This window comes from Mytilus californianus, unplaced genomic scaffold (assembly GCF_021869535.1).
Source record: "Mytilus californianus isolate M0D057914Y unplaced genomic scaffold, xbMytCali1.0.p SCAF_6, whole genome shotgun sequence".
Classification (NCBI taxonomy): Eukaryota; Metazoa; Mollusca; class Bivalvia; order Mytilida; family Mytilidae; genus Mytilus; species Mytilus californianus.
In genome coordinates this window covers 117704231-117725069 of record NW_026262712.1, presented here as the reverse complement: position 1 = coordinate 117725069, position 20839 = coordinate 117704231, and the positions used below count along the sequence as shown (strand labels likewise).

The following is a 20839-nucleotide window of genomic DNA, read 5'->3' as shown; positions in this document are numbered from 1 at the left end:
CAATTCAGTACTAAAATATATGAGAAATGTTACTATTTCCTCAGTTGATGTGTTCCATTTTTTCATACACAAGATAAGACTTAAGATGGGCTGTATTCCACTAGTGTGAGAAAGCCTTTAGTCAGTTGACAGAGGTGAAAAATAAAGAATTTCTCAGAAGAATGTCGGAAATGACCAAGAATCTTATTTCTTTTTGAATTCACTTGTAAACACCTGAACAAGGACTGAATCTTATTATGTTGACATTGACAAAGTTCTAGAACAAATTACAATGTTTTATTTGTAGGCTGTAGATGTAGTAGGTCAAGCAGGTAAACCTAAGTCTATAACAGGATTCCAGACTCATACAACACCAGTTCTGCTGGCTTATGGTGAAAGGGCAGAGTTAGCTACAGAAGAATGTATCCTTTTTACTCAATATAATTATAGATTTGCAATACGTTTTCTTATCCTGATTTTATTGATGGAACTCTGTTAATAAATGGGATATTTGAACTTGTTTCACATTTTCAGAATACTTTCAGAATCATACTGCTAAGTTATATTTGTAAATTGGGAATCGTACTCTCCTAGTAGACTTCTGAACCTACAAAAGTTAGAATCAGAAGAGATAGAACTGAATCTAAACATGAAAAATGTCTTTGATCTGATAAGAATCATTTTAATTATTTCTGTTTACTGTAAATTCAGAAACTATTGCAAGTTTAAATAAATGTAAATAATGTAACTGGGTGATTATTGCAATATTAAGAACTCACATTTTGATAGAAGATACATAATCTGTATGCAAATTTTCCTGAAACTGCAATAATTAATCTCACATTTTTGTCCTTTCTTCAAAAATCATAATAATAAATGCACACAATAGTTTCTATAGAAGTAGAGGCAATAAGGCCCTCATTTGGCCCTAATATTAATGCAAATTAAAATTTTCCCATACATACTCTTAAAATTTGTTCTAACTACACTAAGGTACAAAGTGTTAAGAAAATAAAAACAAATTTCACATTTAACGAGTTACCATGGCAATAAACCATGATGAAATTTGTTTATGTAAAATTTTTGTAATATCCTAGTTTTATACCCATTTTAATGTATATATAAGACTGAAAAAGTATGTACGCACCCAAGAAACAACTTTATATTTGGTAGGATTATGTTAATAGTTATAACTAAGCTTCTCTTAAATTATTTTTTTGTTTCTCAGCTGCACACAATGTTTCCACAATGGAAATAACAGTTGAAAACTGCATTCATTCAGTAGTTTTCTTCATTTTCATAAAAATGGTGAAAATGATGATGTAATTGTGACGTTATAACATCAAAAATCTTATGTAATTCATTTATTTTACTTAATTTTATGTATTTCCAAACATTATGTGTATATTTGAAATAGTTCTAAACTACTTCTGATTCTTTTTCTCCAGATACTGTAATAATGCCCATGAAGAAGTTATACATCATAATATATCAAAAAATTCAAATCCAATATTTTCAACATACTGAAGGCCAAGGTTTTACATTAACTTACATATTTATTAGATAAACAGATGCATATTACACTTAATAAAGTAATTTACATTTATCATAATTTCTTATTGCATTTTAAACACTTACATGATCCTTAACTCTTGTCTACAGATCTACCAATAAGTCCTATAATGGAAGGATTTGTTATACTGAAGAAGAATCCAGATTACGAAGCTTGAGAACTTTATATGTTGTTAGTGATGTACTGAATGTGTGATAATGACCGAGAGGGAGAGAGAGAGAGTTATAGTGCTTGCGTTGAAAATTAATAAATTATTAAAATGGTTGTATTTTTTTAAGCTACTTTACCCATTCATATCCAGAGATTGTATGAATGAACACAATTGACAAAATGTACTTGTAGCTATGTTTGGGGGGAAAGTAAGAGTTGGAAAGCACTAAAAGGATTTTACTATGATGTACTTTTATAAGATGAATTCCATTTTTGGTAGATTTTTTAATGAAAATCAAGAATTTCAATACCCAAAATTGCATATATTCCAATGATTTAATGAATTTGTTAAGGGCAAATATGAAACCACTTATTCACAAGCGTCATGACCAATGATTTTTCCACAGATCTCACAAAATCGAACTCCACAACCAAAAGTATTTTCAAAGTAATTGCTGCTGTTGATTAGATAATGAAGTCTTGCTAAAGAAGCTATATCTGCCCTGTCGCTATAGTAATGTAATTACAGTGTAGGATTGAGATTATTTAATGCACCCTGTTTGACCCATAATGTAGAATAAGATGGAACAAAATTTAAACCTTAAATTCGAATATATGAATCCAAACAAAAAAGGATCTTATTTAAAGAGTGCTGCAGAAAAAGACATAGATGATGTGGTCTCCAGTTGATCTTGACATTGATAAAAAGAGAACTGAACCTATTTGAGATATCAAGTTTGCAATCTGTTTACATTTGTAATGACATTTAAACTACTATTTCTGGGAGAGGTTTTGTTATGTTAATGATCTACAGGACATCATCTAACCAATGGATGGAGATAAATGTTGTAGTCAACAAAACCTGAAAATTAATTACTTAAAGGATGAAGTAGGATAGACGTTAACATAGGAATTGAAAAAAATCATAAGATGAGAGAGAGAAACCTTTACAAGAAAAAAGTATATTTTCACAGAGAACTGCATAATTTGAAAGAAATGAAGAGAATGTGGCTTTTAATTATACTCATTCAGACAAATGAAGCAAATGAAATTTTAATGAAAAACACTTGATGCATATAAAAATCATCACTTCACAATTGCAAAAAATGGTTATTGCTTTGTCAAAGTAATACATGTATACAGAATACAGCTACATAGCATGCCAACTGGAAATAACTTCCAAAAGGACATTAGATTGACCCTATACAAAAGACAACTTAAGTTTTGAATGTACCCAAAGACCAGAGCAACTTTGGGCACAGAAATCCATTTTGGAAACATTAAACAAATCCAAGTGAATAGAATGGAGTATAAAGTTGTACCGATTGATCAAGGAATGAAATGGTAGTTATAGTTGTGGATTGAATGAACAATTCTGGACTTTAAACTGGATTGAGGAAGGATGGAAACTGGAGTTATATCTGTGTATTGAATAAAGAACATTTGGCTTTTCTAGAAGTACAGAAATTTTGAAGATTCCATCACAGCTGATTAGAATGTAGTAAAAGAGGTTAAAAATGAACTTGATATATCTCTTAATGGAAAATTGAAAAGGACAAAGAAGTCAGAATATATTTGTTCATTCCCCCAATTTCCCAAGTAAGTCAAATAATGGAATTGAGCTGTGCCGGTAGGGATTATTTCCCTGGTACTGCCATGGAAGCTGGATTGGTATGCCCTTTTCTTTGTTTTTGTCTCACCTGCGACGAAAAGTCGCTGAAAGCGAGATATAGGGGTAGCTTTTCATTCGACGACGATGTTGGCATCAACAATTATGTTTTCAGTTTAAGTTTGTTTGATAGGAACAACTTGTAATAGATCAATGATATTTTGTATGAAGTTGCATAACTATAAGTTTGACAACAATTTTGCGGCCCTGTCCCTAGGTCATGATCCAGTGACTTTCAATTAACAATTTTTCAATGTTAAGATTTTGGCTTAAGTTAGTTTGATAGGAGCTACTTACAATAGACAATATATTTTCTATAAAGTTACATTGCTGTCTGTACATCTCAGTCTGTCAATCATTTTGTGGCCCCGCCCACTTGTTCAGGGTCAATCAAATTTGAACTTTGAAAAGCAATGTTGCTGTCCCTCATATTGTTTTTTTCTGAATTTTATGCAGACAGGCGAGACATATCCTTGTGTCAACAGTTATTAATTTTATTCTTATCTCCTATCATACTTATATAAGTTACTATACTTCTTCCACCCGCCAGAAGTGTTGAGTATAGGTCAGGATTAACTGACTATTCAGAGATAACATAATAAGCACGAGTGGAATTAGAGATGAGATTTGTCTTATAATATGATGATTAAGGCATTTAGGATCATGATTAGAAGTGTCTCCTGTATATAAATAAAGAGATGTGGTGTGATTGCCAATGAGACAACTATCCACCAAAGTTCAAATGAAGTGGGTGTTAGCAATTAAAGGCAAACGATAAGACAAACCCATACTGTATAGTCTGCTATAAAAGGTCCCGACTTAAAAAATGTGAAGCAATTCAATTGAGAAAACTAACGGTCTAATTAATAACAAAATGATACACAAAAAACAAATATGACAGACATGAACCAACAATAACCACTGAACTACAGGCTCCTGACTTGGGACAGTTTTGTAGATTGAAGTACTGTATTGAATGAAACATTGTCATTTCTAAGTGAATTCATTTTTTTCCAAACTTAGAATAAGTTGCATATATCATGCACCTCGTCTGTAAAAAAAATAAAGACATTAATACTATGTCAAAATTCTTAATTTGGATATCCATTTGTTAGCCATTGTTCTTGACATGCCTGAAATATTTGCCACTGGACATAAAAGCAATCCCCAATCAATCAATAATTTGTTACCCTTTTAACCTTCTAAGAAATGTAAAAGAGAAATCGGTAACCATTACTTTCTGTGTATGCTCATGTTTTTAATGTTTTATCCTATTTATTCCTGAGAGTCATGTGAACTACCTCTGATTTAATCTTGTGATTTTAACTATGAACAAAAGTATATGTAGATATTCATGAATGTGCTGAGTACACTTGTACACTTAATGTGTCGACTACTGTTTATGGTGGTAATGAGTTCCTTTGGATTATTGTAGAGTGGGGAGTGAGACCTTATATTATTCTTTGTAGGTGAGAAATTATAATCAATTACGGGTTTATGAGTTCTACTGTCAGATGATATCACGATGGTAAATGGGATTCCTACCTTGTGATGATCAATTTTGTAGAAATTTACCAGCCTTGTATGTGGTTTGCTTCTTTTGTTTGCGGCTTAAAAGTTTATATGAGACACTACTGATGATCATGTATCGACGAATGACATCTGGCAGCTCATCTTCGACCATTTCAATTCGTTAAGTCTGTTTAACAGAGTAATAGTCCCAAATCAAACTTTAGTATTTAAGTTGTGGTCGATCTATAGACATATATATGTTGAGCTCTTTGTGAGTCTAAATTTCTTATTTAAAACGCCCTAAATGATCTGTTTCGTTTGACCGTTCAAAGCTTCTTGTCGAGTAATGCCCAGATACTCAGACGGGGAAAAAAGTTCGAGTTTTTGATTATTGAGAATACAGCCATGTTTGGTTGTTAACTTTTGTCATACAGTAAGGACTGCATTTGTCTGAATGGAAAGCAATCAATGAGTAACCCTCATCCTGTTATTGTATCTAGATCGGACTGCTGAGCATCAAAGTCAGTTTGATTACTGACGATTTTGTAGATAGTCCGAGTTGACTGGATGTCAATTATTGACAGTCGTAGATCATTTCTATGCACCAGAGATCACACAGGACCAGAACTATAGTTGAGGACATCCGAACAATCTACTTCAAATAAAGATATCTGATTTGAGTATGCTCATACGACGCAAGTTGCATTAGATCTGAATTTTAACCAGATTGGACACCCGAAATGACTTGAGCCATGTCAGATCGGTTCTCAGTTGAGGACGCTGAGACCCAGTCCAATGTTTCATTTTGGATACCATGTAAGTGAAGTTTGAATAATTTTCTGAGAAAGGAACTTTGGAAAAGTCCACTATGATAAAGTATTTTTGTTGATGAATGAAATCAGTTGTGTTTCTTATGATCAATACTGACGAAAGCAACGATGGAGATTATACAATATGTTATTTTTTTCAATGTGTTTGGTGATATATCACATTAGTTAACAGAATATACATGTCTGTGATGCAGGTCAATAGTTTTCTGTCTTATACTTTTTCCATTTTTGTAAAGGTGCTGCATTAACGTGTTTCTAATCTGTTTTGCGTAATGCATTTCTAGTGATGTTTTGAAGATGAGTGAAAGTATTGCAGTCATTCGTTCTTTTATTACTTTCAATATTCTACCATATAAGTTATATGGTTCGCTACTGACCCCCTACGGATCCATAGAGGGTTAGTAAAATCCATAGGGGGTGAGGCCGGAGGCCGAATCTCCTATGGATTTTATTCACCCTCTATGGTCCGTAGGGGGTCAGTAGTTAACCGTATAACGAATTTATCGCACGCGATACTTTTTCTGCAGCGTTTTGTAGAAAAATAAACAATGAAACACAACAACATTAATAGATGACGTCACCATTAACAGTAGACGTGACGTCATGAACCCCTATGAAATTTACTAACCCCCTACGGATCTATAGGGGGTCACCACGTGACGGCGTTAAACCAATCACAACGTGATAATTTACCCGCGGTGCGATAAAGTATGTTATCTGGTTCACATGTCTTGTTTCGTGTATGTTATGAAGTAGTTTGTTAACACTTTGTGGTGATATTTCAAATGGTGTTACTAGTATATCAGATTGTGAACATGGACCTGGTTGTTAACACTTTGTGGTGATATTTCAAATGGTGTTTCTAGTATATCAGATTGTGAACATGGACCTGGTTGTTAACACTTTGTGGTGATATTTCAAATGGTGTTACTAGTATATCAGATTGTGAACATGGACCTGGTTGTTAACACTTTGTGGTGATATTTCAAATGGTGTTACTAGTATATCAGATTGTGAACATGGACCTGGTTGTTAACACTTTGTGGTGATATTTCAAATGGTGTTACTAGTATATCAGATTGTGAACATGGACCTGGTTGTTAACACTTTGTGGTGATATTTCAAATGGTGTTTCTAGTATATCAGATTGTGAACATGGACCTGGTTGTTAACACTTTGTGGTGATATTTCAAATGGTGTTACTAGTATATCAGATTGTGAACATGGACCTGGTTGTTAACACTTTGTGGTGATATTTCAAATGGTGTTTCTAGTATATCAGATTGTGAACATGGGCCTGGTTGTTAACACTTTGTGGTGATATTTCAAATGGTGTTTCTAGTATATCAGATTGTGAACATGGACCTGGTTGTTAACACTTTGTGGTGATATTTCAAATGGTGTTTCTAGTATATCAGATTGTGAACATGGACCTGGTTGTTAACACTTTGTGGTGATATTTCAAATGGTGTTTCTAGTATATCAGATTGTGAACATGGACCTGGTTGTTAACACTTTGTGGTGATATTTCAAATGTTGTTACTAGTATATCAGATTGTGAACATGGACCTGGTTGTTAACACTTTGTGGTGATATTTCAAATGGTGTTTCTAGTATATCAGATTGTGAACATGGACCTGGTTGTTAACACTTTGTGGTGATATTTCAAATGTTGTTACTAGTATATCAGATTGTGAACATGGACCTGGTTGTTAACACTTTGTGGTGATATTTCAAATGGTGTTTCTAGTATATCAGATTGTGAACATGGACCTGGTTGTTAACACTTTGTGGTGATATTTCAAATGGTGTTTCTAGTATATCAGATTGTGAACATGGACCTGGTTGTTAACACTTTGTGGTGATATTTCAAATGGTGTTTCTAGTATATCAGATTGTGAACATGGACCTGGTTGTTAACACTTTGTGGTGATATTTCAAATGGTGTTTCTAGTATATCAGATTGTGAACATGGACCTGGTTGTTAAAACTTTGTGATGATATTTCAAATGGTGTTTCTAGTATATCAGATTGTGAACATGGACCTGGTTGTTAAAACTTTGTGGTGATATTTCAAATGGTGTTTCTAGTATATCAGATTGTGAACATGGACCTTTGTCTTGACTCTGTTGTAGATACTTATCTTACTTACGAATTGATTTGATAAATGCACATAACTTCTTAGTTTTAGACTGATTGCTAGTATGATGGTCTTGACCCTTTATGATAAGTCGAGCAATGTAACTCACATTTGCTGACCTTCTATTTGTACCTGTTTTTGAGATGCTTGTATTTCTCAGCATACTTTATGTTTAGTTTCGTTTTAACATTAAGGTTTTTTTTCTGTTCATCGGTCTCCTGGGATTATAGTGAATCCAGGGTATTTTATTTTGGTATGGTCGGACCTTATGTGTGATTTTATTCTCCAGTAATCTAACATTTAATGATCCTGAAGACGGAAGTTATAGTTGATTTCTTCCCATTAGCAACATATTTTACCATAAAACTAAAACCACAGGATAATGTTACTACATAAATATCATCATGCAGTGCAAGCGCTCATGTTTAATATACAACACATTATATAGTAAATCAAAAGGAATATCCCACATGGATACAACAAATGATACAAATTGATCAGGCTCGACATGGATACAACAAATGATACAAATTGATCAGGCTCCACATGGATACAACAAATGATACAAATTGGTCAGGCTCGACATTGATACAACAAATGATACAAATTGATCAGGCTCCACATGGATACAACAAATGATACAAATTGGTCAGGCTCGACATGGATACAACAAATGATACAAATTGATCAGGCTCGACATGGATACAACAAATGATACAAATTGATCAGGCTCGACATGGATACAACAAATGATACAAATTGATCAGGCTCGACATGGATACAACAAATGATACAAATTGATCAGGCTCCACATGGATACAACCAATGATACAAATTGATCAGGCTCTACATGGATACAACCAATGATACAAATTGATCAGGCTCCACATGGATACAACAAATGATACAAATTGATCAGGCTCGACATGGATACAACAAATGATAAAAATTGATCAGACTCGACATGGATACAACAAATGATACAAATTGATCAGGCTCCACATGGATACAACAAATGATACAAATTGATCAGGCTCTACATGGATACAACAAATGATACAAATTGGTCAGGCTCGACATGGATACAACAAATGATACAAATTGATCAGGCTCCACATGGATACAACAAATCATACAAATTGATCAGCCCGAAGATTTAGTACCGTAAATTGTTTACTATAAAGTTACAGATTAATGTTTTACTTCACAGTATAGTTTTCAAGGTTACATGCGACGGTTTGGGTCATTTTCATTATGTTTGAATCCGTTATCCCTGTAAAACTTTATAACTTTTCCTTTGTAATATCTATAGTTATAAAACATATTGTTTATGTCATCAGATTTTGTCCATACATAAACATACCAACTAAAATAAATAACGCGTAATTGTAAGTTCTATAGTTTACGAGTGAGGGAAATAGAAATTGTTTACAGATCCGGGTAATTTTATTATTAACTCTGGTTTAAATGTTTATAAATTAATCTAAAATGTCTATATACAGCCGAAATCGTGTAATATACCTTTTAAGAGCGACGAGGCATAATGATTTAAATATCTTATTGAGAATTCCACGTTGCAGGTTTTCTTATTTATTTTTGACATTTAATTTTCTTCAAATGTAGACAGAAAAGTGACTTAATGATCATTCAAGAAATGTGTTGTTTTTCATATGGCTCAAAGAAAGTAAGTACTTTTTAAATTAAAAAGTAGGTTCGATTATGTTTAAAAATTAGCATTAAATATACTATTGACTTACATTTAGAAATTCAAGATCGTTAGCACAATATAGCTGCCACATACTATAGCTCGATATGGGTGTCAGGGTGATAAGTCACATTTAAATTGCTTAGCCACGATGAGTTAACTATTACTCTTCCGATGTGCATTAGTTAACCTATGAATTACGAAAGCTTTATTACTAAAATACGCTGCTCCTTTACAATCGATTGTTTTTAATTGTCAAAAAGAGGGGAGTGAACTCCCAACGAGACACCAACACAACAACAGATCTTAGCCAAAAAATAGACATGTAAAGATTACAATAAGACCTTCAACAATGAGCAAAGACCCAAACCATGCATCGAGCTCTCACTGAGATTGAGTACTGAATATGGATTCAATTTCCGACCAAGGTTCCCCTTATGATGTTCGCAGCTGTTGCTTCATCATAAGTTACAAAATATACTAAATTATCTGTGCGTATTGGTGTGTGTTTGTTTATTCTACATTGGCTAGAGGTATAGGGGGAGGGTTGAGATCTCACAAAACATGTTTAACCCCGCCGCATTTTTGCGCCTGTCCCAAGTCAGGAGCCTCTGGCCTTTGTTAGTCTTGTATGGTTTTTAATTTTAGTTCATTTTCATTTATATGTTTTGGAGTTCAGTATGACGTCCATTTTAACTAGTACACTTTTTTTATTAAGGGGCCAACTGAAGCCCGCCTCCGAGTGCGGGATTTTCTCGCTGTGTTGAAGACCCATTGGTGGCCTTCGGCTGTTTTTCTGCTCTTTGGTTGGGTTGTTGTCTCTTTGACATATTCCCCATTTCCATTCTCAATTTTATAGTATTGAATAATTAGGTGCCGAAAATAATCATCACAGGTCACATGTAATCTGATTGAATAATTGGTTGAGGGTGTTTTAAAGTTTAACGCCACTTTCTGCACTGTATAGGACCGATGGGAAGCCGGAAAGAACCAACGTCCAAGTGCAGCAAAACTAGTGATCGGATCTACCTAATCAATTAAGATCGGAGTCGACCGCACTTTGCCACGAGCGGGGTTCAAAATCATATTCTCAGTATTGACAAGCTGGTGATCACTGCAGATGAACTACTTTATATAAAAATAAGAAGATGGGATATGATTGCCACTGAGACAACTATCCACCAAAGTTCAAATGAAGTGGATGTAAGTAATTATAGGCAACCGTACGGCTTTCAACAATGAGAAAAACCCATACCGTATGGTCGGCTATAAAAGGCCCCGACATGAAAAATATGAAACAATTCAATTGAGAAAACTAACGACCTAATTTATAACAAAACAGATTCTGAAAAACAAATATTACAGACATGAACCATTGGTTGGGACAGGTACATAAAGAATGTGGCGAGGTTAAACATGTTTCTGAGCACTCAACCCTCCCCCTAACCTGGGACAGTGGTGTAACAGTACAATATAAGAACCAACTATAAAAATCAGTTGAAAAAGGCTGAACTCATCAGATGGATACAAATAGAAATACATCTAACAAAAACACAAAGTGGTCGTGGATGGGTACTTATACATCCCAAAAACAAAAAGGCACTAAGTACAGATCTGAGAACTCGCAGTAACTGACAGCTAGTTCAAAGCCAATAACAACTAATGAAACAATCATGTATCTAAGACTAAAATATCAATCAGTACACATCCAACATCCAATGGATTTAGTCAGAGAAAAACATGACCTTGTGCAATGCCAAACTATAAGTATCGACAGATTGTAGTACGTGAAAGTATATATCACTCGACCACCGAGGCCTCTCTCAACTGTAACCTGAAATAAACTCTTCTTATAAATCTCGGTACTAGTATTTGTTAAAATAAATATTATTAGGAACGAGGTGGTGGGATGGAGCAGCTCTTTTGTAGCCATGAAAATTAATCAATTGTCGATTTAGTTCAGACATCAGATTACTTTCTTTCCCACTTATACTTTAATGACAATGAGTTGTATTTCCATGTAGGTTACCATATGCCGCCTGTATTAATATATCACATACAACGAATAAAAAATAAATTAGGGAAATGTCAAGATATGTGTACGTATGTCTGAATAGTTTTACATTAACATTTGAGTCATATAGTTACGTGGATATGTCAACATGACAGAGAATTAAGCATAGCAAAATTGTTATATTTAACGTTTCAGATCTAAATCATATTTTAAACAGAAGAGGTTGTCTCCCTTTTGGTCATATAGCTTTTCACGTTTTCAAATAATTATACACCCCTTGCTTTCAAGTTTTTTTTTCGGCTTTGAGCATTCCAGATGAAAGAGCTTCGAATGCGGCAAAAAATTAATTGACTTGTCAATTTTATTTTTTATTTTAACGGAGTATCTTGAACAATCTGGAATGAGTTCAAAGCAAAGCATACACACTTCAATTGAATGATTTTTTTCATTAGATACAGAAATCTCGGAAGTTTCTTGCAATAATTATGAAATATATTCAAGATTTATATTTTTAGGAAAATCACTGTTTAAAGACAAATATGAACTTCTGCACTAAAAAATCATTTGACTATATAGGAAAAAATGACAATTAATTTCAATATGTGTATACAAATACTAATTTCTCAGTAATAACATGTATAAAAATATTTCATAATGATCTTTAAAAAAAACTACACATTTATGACTTTAACAGAATCAGACCTCAAATTAGTTTTTGAAAATATTTTTTCTCGGTTGCAGAATGCGAGACATAGGGATTACAATGAATTTCTCACTTATAGGATATTTATGTTTGGTATATGGGTTCTTGCAAGGTTACATGTCCGTCAGACAGGGTTCACCTCACCTCGGCCTCATTACATGGATCGGTGATCAAGGTTTAAGTTACATGATTATGTTTGTTTCTCAGATAACGATAGCAGTAGGTCAACTACATTTAGTGTATGGAATGATTGTAAGGTGTAAATGTCAGTGTGGCAGGTTTCATCTGACCATGACCACATTTTGGCAGTTCGTTGATCAATGTTTATTTTTTGTGTTTTGGTCTGTCTTTCTTATACTTTAAGCAATCATCAACTATATTTAGTGTATGTAATGATTGAAAGGTGTTCATGTCTGACTGGCTTTATTTTTAGGACCATCAACATAAAATAAATCGAGAGTATTAAAGCAGGCGAGACATTTCAGCGTGTGCATTCTTGTTTAAAAATCAATGCGATTTATCAGAAATAATAACGGAAATGTCCAATAGGTGAAACACTTTTGACCTAAGACTGTATAAAGCTTTAGACAGGGTTCACCTGACCTTGATTTCATTCCATGGATCAGTGATCAATGTTAAATTCCGTTTCTCAAATACTATAAGCAGCAGGTAATCTATATGTGGTGTATGGAATCATATTGATTGGACATGTCAGTCTGGCAGGTTTCACCTGACCTTGACCTCATTTTCATGGTTCATTGGTCTGTGTTAAGTTTTTGTGTTTTGGTCTGTTTTTTAAAGGCCTTCGGCTGTTGTTTGCTCTATGGTCGGTTGTTGTCTCTTTGACACATTCCCCATTTCCATTTTCAATTTTAATAAAGCAGGCGAGACATTTCAGCGTGTTCACTCTTGTTATAAATGAAATAAAAAGTATTCAATCGTTACGATGGACAAGAGGTTGATCAATTAATTCAACTGCCTACTGAAGATAGTATCGACCGTATTCAATCGTTGCGATCAATTAAAAGTTTATCAATTCTCATTCAACTGCCTCTACTGATTTTTGTTACGATCGATGCTTTAATTGCTTCTTTTTATTTAGTTAATATTGTTGACATTATATGGTCAATCGTGATCAATCGAATCTATCGTTACGATTGAAGCTTTGGAATTTGCATTAAGTTGATTGAGTCAACTGAGCAGACAGATGTTAAAATCAACTGTCGTTAATATCAATCTATTGTCGAATACTACATACATTATAGAAAATAAAATATGAGAAGAAACCTCTTATAATGTGTTTTCAAAAGAAGAAAAAAATCGGGTCACGGAGCCCTTTTCCTGGCACATAACAAAATGAGTAAATTTACAGTACATTCCTTTGTAGAATTAGATTATATTTAATTTCGGAAGAAAAATGAATAAAACAAAAGTTATTCTGTTTTTGTCTCGCCTTGACGGGGTCATAAAGCGAGACATAGGTATGCTGTTTCCGGCGTCGGCGAAGGCGGCGGCGTCGACAATGTATTAGTTTGTGATTAGGTCTAGTTTATGGTGAACCACAAGTGGTAGGTCAATGATATTTGGTATGCAGTTGTATTAGCATTGGCACATCTCATTTCCATGGATATTATTTGGCCCTGCCCCCTCAGTCATGGTCTATTGACTTTGAAACTTTTGCTTAGTTTACATGTATTAGTTTGTGATTAGGTCAGTTTATTGGGAACCACTCGTGGTAGGTCAATGATATTTGGTTTGCAATTGTATAAGCATTGGCATATCTCATTTCCATGGAGATTATTTGGCTCCGCCCCCTTAGTCATGGTCTATTGACTTTGAAAATTTTGCTTAGTTTTCATATATTAGTTTGTGATTAGGTCAGTTCATAGGGAACCATTAGTGGTAGGCCAATGTTAATTGGTATTCAGTTGTATAAGCATTAGCACATTTCATTTCCAGGGAGAATATTTGGCCTCGTCCCCTCAGTCATGGTCTATTGACTTTGAAACTTTTGCTAAGTTTACATGTATTATCTTCTTATATCTAATTAGTTTGTGATTAGATCAGTTTAAGCTAATTAGTTTGTGATTAGATCAGTTTAAGATGAACTGCTAATGTTAAGTCGATGATATTTGGTATGCAAATTTATTGGCATTTGCAAGTATTGTTTCCATGGAGATTATATAGCCCCACCCCCTCATCATGGTTCATTGACTTTGAAACTTTTACATAGTTTACAAGATAATGTTTGTGTTTAGGTTTGTTTAAAGGGAACGACTTATAATAAGTCAATGGTATTTGTTATGCAGTTGTATTAGCATTGGCACATCTCATTTCCATGGAGATTGTTTAGCCATGTACCTTCAGACATGGTTCATTGACTTTGAATATTTGCATAACTTGCATGTTAAAGTATTGCTATTTTAATTTCAACATTTGCATTACTAAAATTACAAAAAGGCGAGACATATCTCTGTGATAACAGTTTATTGGAAGAAGAAAAAAAACCAGTCGTATTGATAAAATAAACCACATTATTTTCTTTATTTGGGTAAAAAAAAAAAAACAAATGAGGTGCATTCCTCCGCAATACTGATTAGCATAATTCATTAAAAGACCAAGACCGATTGTATTCTGCTGTTTTACAATCTAAGATGACAGAAGACCGTATAGTTAATCACCCCCGTAGTAGTAGATCTACCTTAACTCAAAGTTATTGTCATTTTCTAAGCGAAAGTTTTGATATGTTTTCCCAGATTATACAGATTTCTGTTCCAGCTGATCATACGTCAAGAACCGTCTAGACGATAAACAGTGATCCTTTAATGAGGATAAATCTAACTTATAAGTCTTTTTGACAGCATGACATTTAAATCATATTAACAGAATGTGATTTGTATGCTGCTACAAAAGCAAAGAAAAACAAAATCAGTAAGGTACATATTAAATAGCATTACATAATAGCAGGAATGTTTCTCATACTGCTTTGGATTAATACTATTGATCACTATTAGCTCCAGATACTTCTGCGTACTTCTTCAAGATAAATAACTGTTACTTGTGTAACGTTAACTGAAGTTATATAATTTTATCATAGGTGACGTCACCCAACTCGAAGAATGATCAAAACATAATATAAACAATTTTATATATTGAAATTCAACTGAAACATATTTCAGTCGTTTTACGTCACAATGCTGATAAATAAGAGGAATTTCTACGTCACTATAGAGAGTTTCAACATGTGTCGCCTGCCACGGTGATCACATGACCATGTTCTATTGATTTCAACATATCTCAAACAGTCAGCAGACAGTTTATTTACATGATCAGGTGAAAAAGACACTTAAATTATACGTGGACAACTTACGGATTATATATTTTGTTTTATTTGCAATTTGAAACAATTTTGAAGAGAGTTAAGTAAGTTCTGTAAATTTAGAAGGTGGTGGTTTATTTTCCATGGTTATGGTAATGATGACTCTTTATGCACTGAATTTAAACATGTATATAACTACATGTATCGTCTTCCCCGTCTGCATTAATTTCCTTTTAATGATAATAAAAAATGACCTTAGTTCTATATATCACTTTAATCAATGCTAATAGAATGTGCTTCCAGTCAAATATAGTACAGTCTACTAGACCTGTAGATTGCAAACACCATATTGACTGGAGCATTCTTGCATCTAAAGGGATATGGATTGATTTCAAGGTTTTATCAAATTTCAGTTTGATTTGGATTTTTTGTATTCTGCCGCTTATGGTTTTGTTAACCAATTTAGATTAGGCACTAGTGAATCACATTTATCTTCGAAATGGAGTAAACTCATTATAAAAAAGGCAATAACGGTTAATTTTTGATAATTTTGTTTCTCGAATTGTGTTTCCACTTTCTAAGTCTTGGCAAACAATGTGCGCTAAAGTTTGGGGTTAGAAATTGTATACGTTATGACTAGCTATGAGCTTTGTTCTTTACCATAAGTGTGTTATAAGATTATGAAGGTGCATTACTCAAAGCTTTAATGTTTTGCGCATGTTCAATGTTTATGTACGTCTCTTTTTCCGTTGGACCTTACACCTAACTTCTCTCTATTTTGTCTCGGTCGTGTGTTATTGCCTTTAAGAAATCTGTCTACGAATACAGAAAGAGGTCATCCCACCTCCTTTATACAGCGTGCATACAGACCAGTTTTAGCTCACCTGAGGTGGGAGGTTAATTGTTATGGAAGCATCTTGTCGAATGTCAAATGCCTGTTTGGACAAACACCAGTAAGGATGCCCCAGACAGTCGACAACCAATTTCTTTTATTGTGCTTCATGATTGAACGTTTTGAAGTTAATGGTTGTACCCACTACATTCTTTGTTATTGTTGAATGCAATTATAAGTGCAATATGTTCCACGAGGAAATAATTATCCAATGAAAGAGTCGTTGAACTTAGAGTAATACGATGATATATTGTTATCTGTAGATGGAGGAATTTGTTTGCGGTTAATCCTTTATGAAATGGCGATTCAACATAAATCGAAAAAGATTGCTTATATAAAGATAAATGGATACTGTCAATCAATAAAACCAGTCGAAGGTACGGTGATGAATCACGAATCATATGTTTTCTTATTTGCCGTTACACTGAAAATTTATAAAATTTAAAAAAAAATCAAATTAAGATCGTTACCTTCAAGAGTATCTTACATAAAGCTTTTTAAGACTTTCTTTGCCATTATTTACCAAATTAACAGTGAAATGCAAATGCATAATTAAGTAATTACCAATTAAAAAAGATGTCAATCATACCTTTACATGTTTTATCATATGATACATTAAAGCGGATTGCATTTGTTGAACATCATAATCGATGTGTAAACTAATTTCACAAGAAAAACAACTTGGTCTAGAACTGGTCTTTTTTTCTGCCAAATTTATATTATTTTGATTTTGATGTTCATGTTTTGTGTGCTGTTATTCCACATTTTGTGTGTTATTATTTCATTTTTTTTGTATGTTGTATGTTGGTATTCCACGTTTGCGTGTTGATATTTCATTTTTTTTTGTATGTTGTATATTGGTTTCCCACGTTTTGTGTGTTGTTGTTAAAAATACATGTGCTCTCTGAAATCGTTAGCATACATGTATATTATAAGCATTATGAAGAAATACACTATGAATAATGATACAGTGCCAGGGGTCCAATATAAATATGAATTGCGGGCACTAATGGTGTGTACCCTATACATTGTTATATAGATATTGTGTTACCGTCCGTGGTTTTTCAACCCTTTTGTGATAGTGCTGTTATATTTACACAAGTTAAAAACGTTTTTGTTGTTAGATATTTTACAAAATACTGCATTTGATCATCAATGCTTGATTTTACATTATATAAAAATAAAAAGATGTGGTTTAATTGCCAATGAAACGACTCTCCACCAGAGACCAAATGACATAGAAGTTAACAACTTTAGGTCAGCGTACGGCCTTCAACAATGAACAAAACCCATTTACTGCATAGTCAGCTATAAAAGGACCCGAAATGACAAATGCAAAACAATTCAAACGAGAAAACTAACGGCCTGATTAATGTAAATACAAAGAACGAAATAAAAATATGATATACAGCGAAAAAACGACAGCCACTCAATTACAGGCTCCCGACTTGGGACAGGCACATACAGAATGTAGCGGGCGCCCACCCCTAACTTTGACAGTGAACAAACTATAGCAATTTGTATGGTCTGTAGGCATTAAATGTTGGAATCCACAGTATTATTTATTTATTCATTTATTCGTACCTGAAGTCGATCTCTGCATTCGTTATAAAGTAAATAAAAAAAGCAAAATGGCATAAAGAAAAATACTACCATTTTGAAAAGCTTTATTTCATTTATACATTTTAGGGTGGGAATGTCCATTATTGTTAAGCGTCAAATTAGCCTTTGAATAAACCGATTCTTAAAGGTGAACAATGTAACATTGCTGTTCTACTAAGATCTCTTTGAATATCGATAATAACAGATTTTTGATAGATTAACACCATATGTATTGCTATCCAATGTCTAATGAGTCAAACCTTTTCCAACTGATTTTCAATTGTTCTTATGCTGTGTTGTTACACCACTGTCCTAGATTAGGGGTGGGTTAAGCGCCCATAAACATGTTAAACCCCGCAACTATCTTTATGTGTCTGTCCCAAGTCTGGAGCCTGTAATCCATTGATGGTCATTTGTTCGTTTATTGTTTTATGATAAATCAGACTTTTAGTTTTCTTTTTTAATTGTTTTACATTTGGCATGCACTGTGCCATTTATAGCTTACTATACAGTATGGGTTTTTCTCTTTGCTGAATGCAGTATACGGTAACATGTAAATGGAAATAACATTACTAATTCCGTGCATCCTAAGCGCTTTTCTGGATTTACTTTCATCAGGAACGATCAAACCCAATCACTTGAAAGTCAAGTGTGTATAAGACTTCAACACGTGAAGAGCTAGCTGTATGACTAAACGGGTCATAGAAAATAGCTAAATTTATCTAAAGTCAACTTTGCCTGAGGGAGTTGGAACCTTAGTTTCTTAATAACTTTTTATTGATTTATCCGCCAAATTCATCTAAGGTATACTTGTTTACGTCGTCGTCCTGTGGAATCTTGTAGATAGTTGTCTCATTGGCAGTCATACCACATCTCCTTATTTCTTGTAAAATCTGAATTCAACTGCCATTTTCTTTATGTGGCCATTTCAAATTCCATAGTATGGTATTCAGTTTAATTTGGTTTTTTTTCTAAGATCTTAACTGTACCGGAAGATAGAGATATACAAATTTCTTGCACTAATAAACTGGTCCGATGAACTCATTTTGATCTCCTTCAAATACTTTTTTGATGAATTAGATATTTGTTGTAGAACATTGCGGAGTGGTATAGGACAGATGGTTCACTATATCAACCAACCTCTAACATGAATCAATAGATAGTAGTCGGCTGAGTCATATATAAACCTTGATTTTTATTGCAGAATTTGAATCTTTTTTTTTAATCTTTATGAAGACATTACATTAAAAAAAGGATGGTATCCGTTACTCCAGTCAATTTAGGTCTATCGCATTTTGCCATTGTCAATTTATTCGTATCTCGATAAAGACCTACAAGTAGAACGCTAATTTTTAAAATACATTTGACACTGCCAACTGTTACTATAGGTATCCGATAATTAAATGTTAATTGATGAAAAATCAGTAGAATAAAAGATTTCAACATGATAACCGTCGAAAATTACCTCCACACATAAAATTTGCATTTTCGCGTGACGCTGATGGAAAAGGAGATAAATCGGGAAAATGAAAATTTTATTTCTTGCAAATTGGTTTTATCATTTATTATTAAAAAAAAATGACCAGCGTAGATACGGATATCTTATTCTAGGACATCAAGATGTTTGAAGGACATGTTTTTAACACACACTCGGTATTCCTATGGGAAGCAGCTGTGCACCTCTTCTTGTCGACTTGTTCCTTTATTCACATGAGGCAGGCAGACTTCAAATGGGAGTTTCTAAGAAAGAATGAAAAACAACTAGCATTATCCTTTAACTTCATGCACGTTCCGTTATATAGATGATGTTTTCTCACTAAATAATTCAAAATTTGATGACTATGTTTAACTCGTCGACCATATCGAACTTAAAATGAAGAAGACACCACAGAGCCCTATAGCTTGACTTGCATGTAGAAATTGACAATAGATATCGACTGAGAACAAAAATTTACGACGAACGAGATGATTTTAGCTTCCCAATTGCAAACTTTTATTTTCTATGTAGTAACATTATAGCAGCGCCTGTATATGGAGTATATATATCCCAGTTGATACGATATTCAAGAGCTTGCGTTTCCTGTCATGATTTCTTGCATAGAAGTTGCCGCTTACAAGGAATCCATTGAACCAAGGGTTTTTGGGGTTTAATTGAAGCCATTCCTTCGAAATTTATCCATCATGAGTTGGTTGACCGTTATGGAATATCTGTTTCTCAGATGACCAAGGATATGTTCCAATTGTCTTAAGACATTTTCCCGTCCTCATTTCCTCGATTGTAACATAACCGAATGAGATTTGATACCGAATTTGTACATAAGCAACAAAACGGGTGCCAAATGTGGAGCACAATTTGCTTACCCTTCCGGGCACCTGAGGTCACCCTGTTTTTGCTGTATGTAATTAGACTGTTGTTTGTCTTATCGTCGTTTTTATCCTATGAGTTTTGTTCCTCCCTATGGTATCTTCCGCCTGTTTTTTTTTACATGTTTCAAGCATCGATAAACTACTGTTACATCTTTTATATAATGTAATAATTTAATTTTGGATGTAACGCGTCTTCTGATTGGCTGACGTTGTTTTGTGTATCAGCTCATAGACATAATTTTGTCATGTTACCGAATTATAATTATAAGAAATGACTGTAATATTTGTTCTGTCTATTCGAAATAACATAAAAAATGTGGTGCACACTTTAAAATAACCCGCTACGCGGGTTATTCAGTGTGCACCACATTTTTGATGTTATTT

General features: G+C 33.7%; 2 protein-coding genes across 8 annotated transcripts in view; both read left to right on the top strand.

The window, feature by feature from the left end:
• The window catches only part of LOC127704182 (26S proteasome non-ATPase regulatory subunit 2-like), a 39521-nt gene extending 37705 nt beyond the window's left edge, over positions 1 to 1816 (top strand). Inside the window, exons 21-22 of the mRNA XM_052208115.1 lie at positions 287 to 401; positions 1642 to 1816. Coding sequence (XP_052064075.1) covers positions 287 to 401; positions 1642 to 1709 — 183 coding nt within the window. The 3' untranslated portion in view covers positions 1710 to 1816. The remainder of the gene's footprint in view (positions 1 to 286; positions 402 to 1641) is intronic.
• Positions 1817 to 9441: 7625 nt separating this feature from the next.
• LOC127706820 (ras and EF-hand domain-containing protein homolog) overlaps positions 9442 to 20839 on the top strand; it is a 46668-nt gene continuing 35270 nt past the window's right edge. For 2 of the 7 annotated variants that reach the window (XM_052211514.1, XM_052211507.1), the window contains exon 1: positions 15551 to 15698. The gene's annotated coding sequence lies outside the window, so the exon portion shown is untranslated. Of the gene's footprint in view, positions 9538 to 15550; positions 15699 to 20839 lie in introns of those variants that run through there. The other 5 variants (XM_052211508.1, XM_052211506.1, XM_052211512.1 and 2 more) reach the window with 5 other exon arrangements.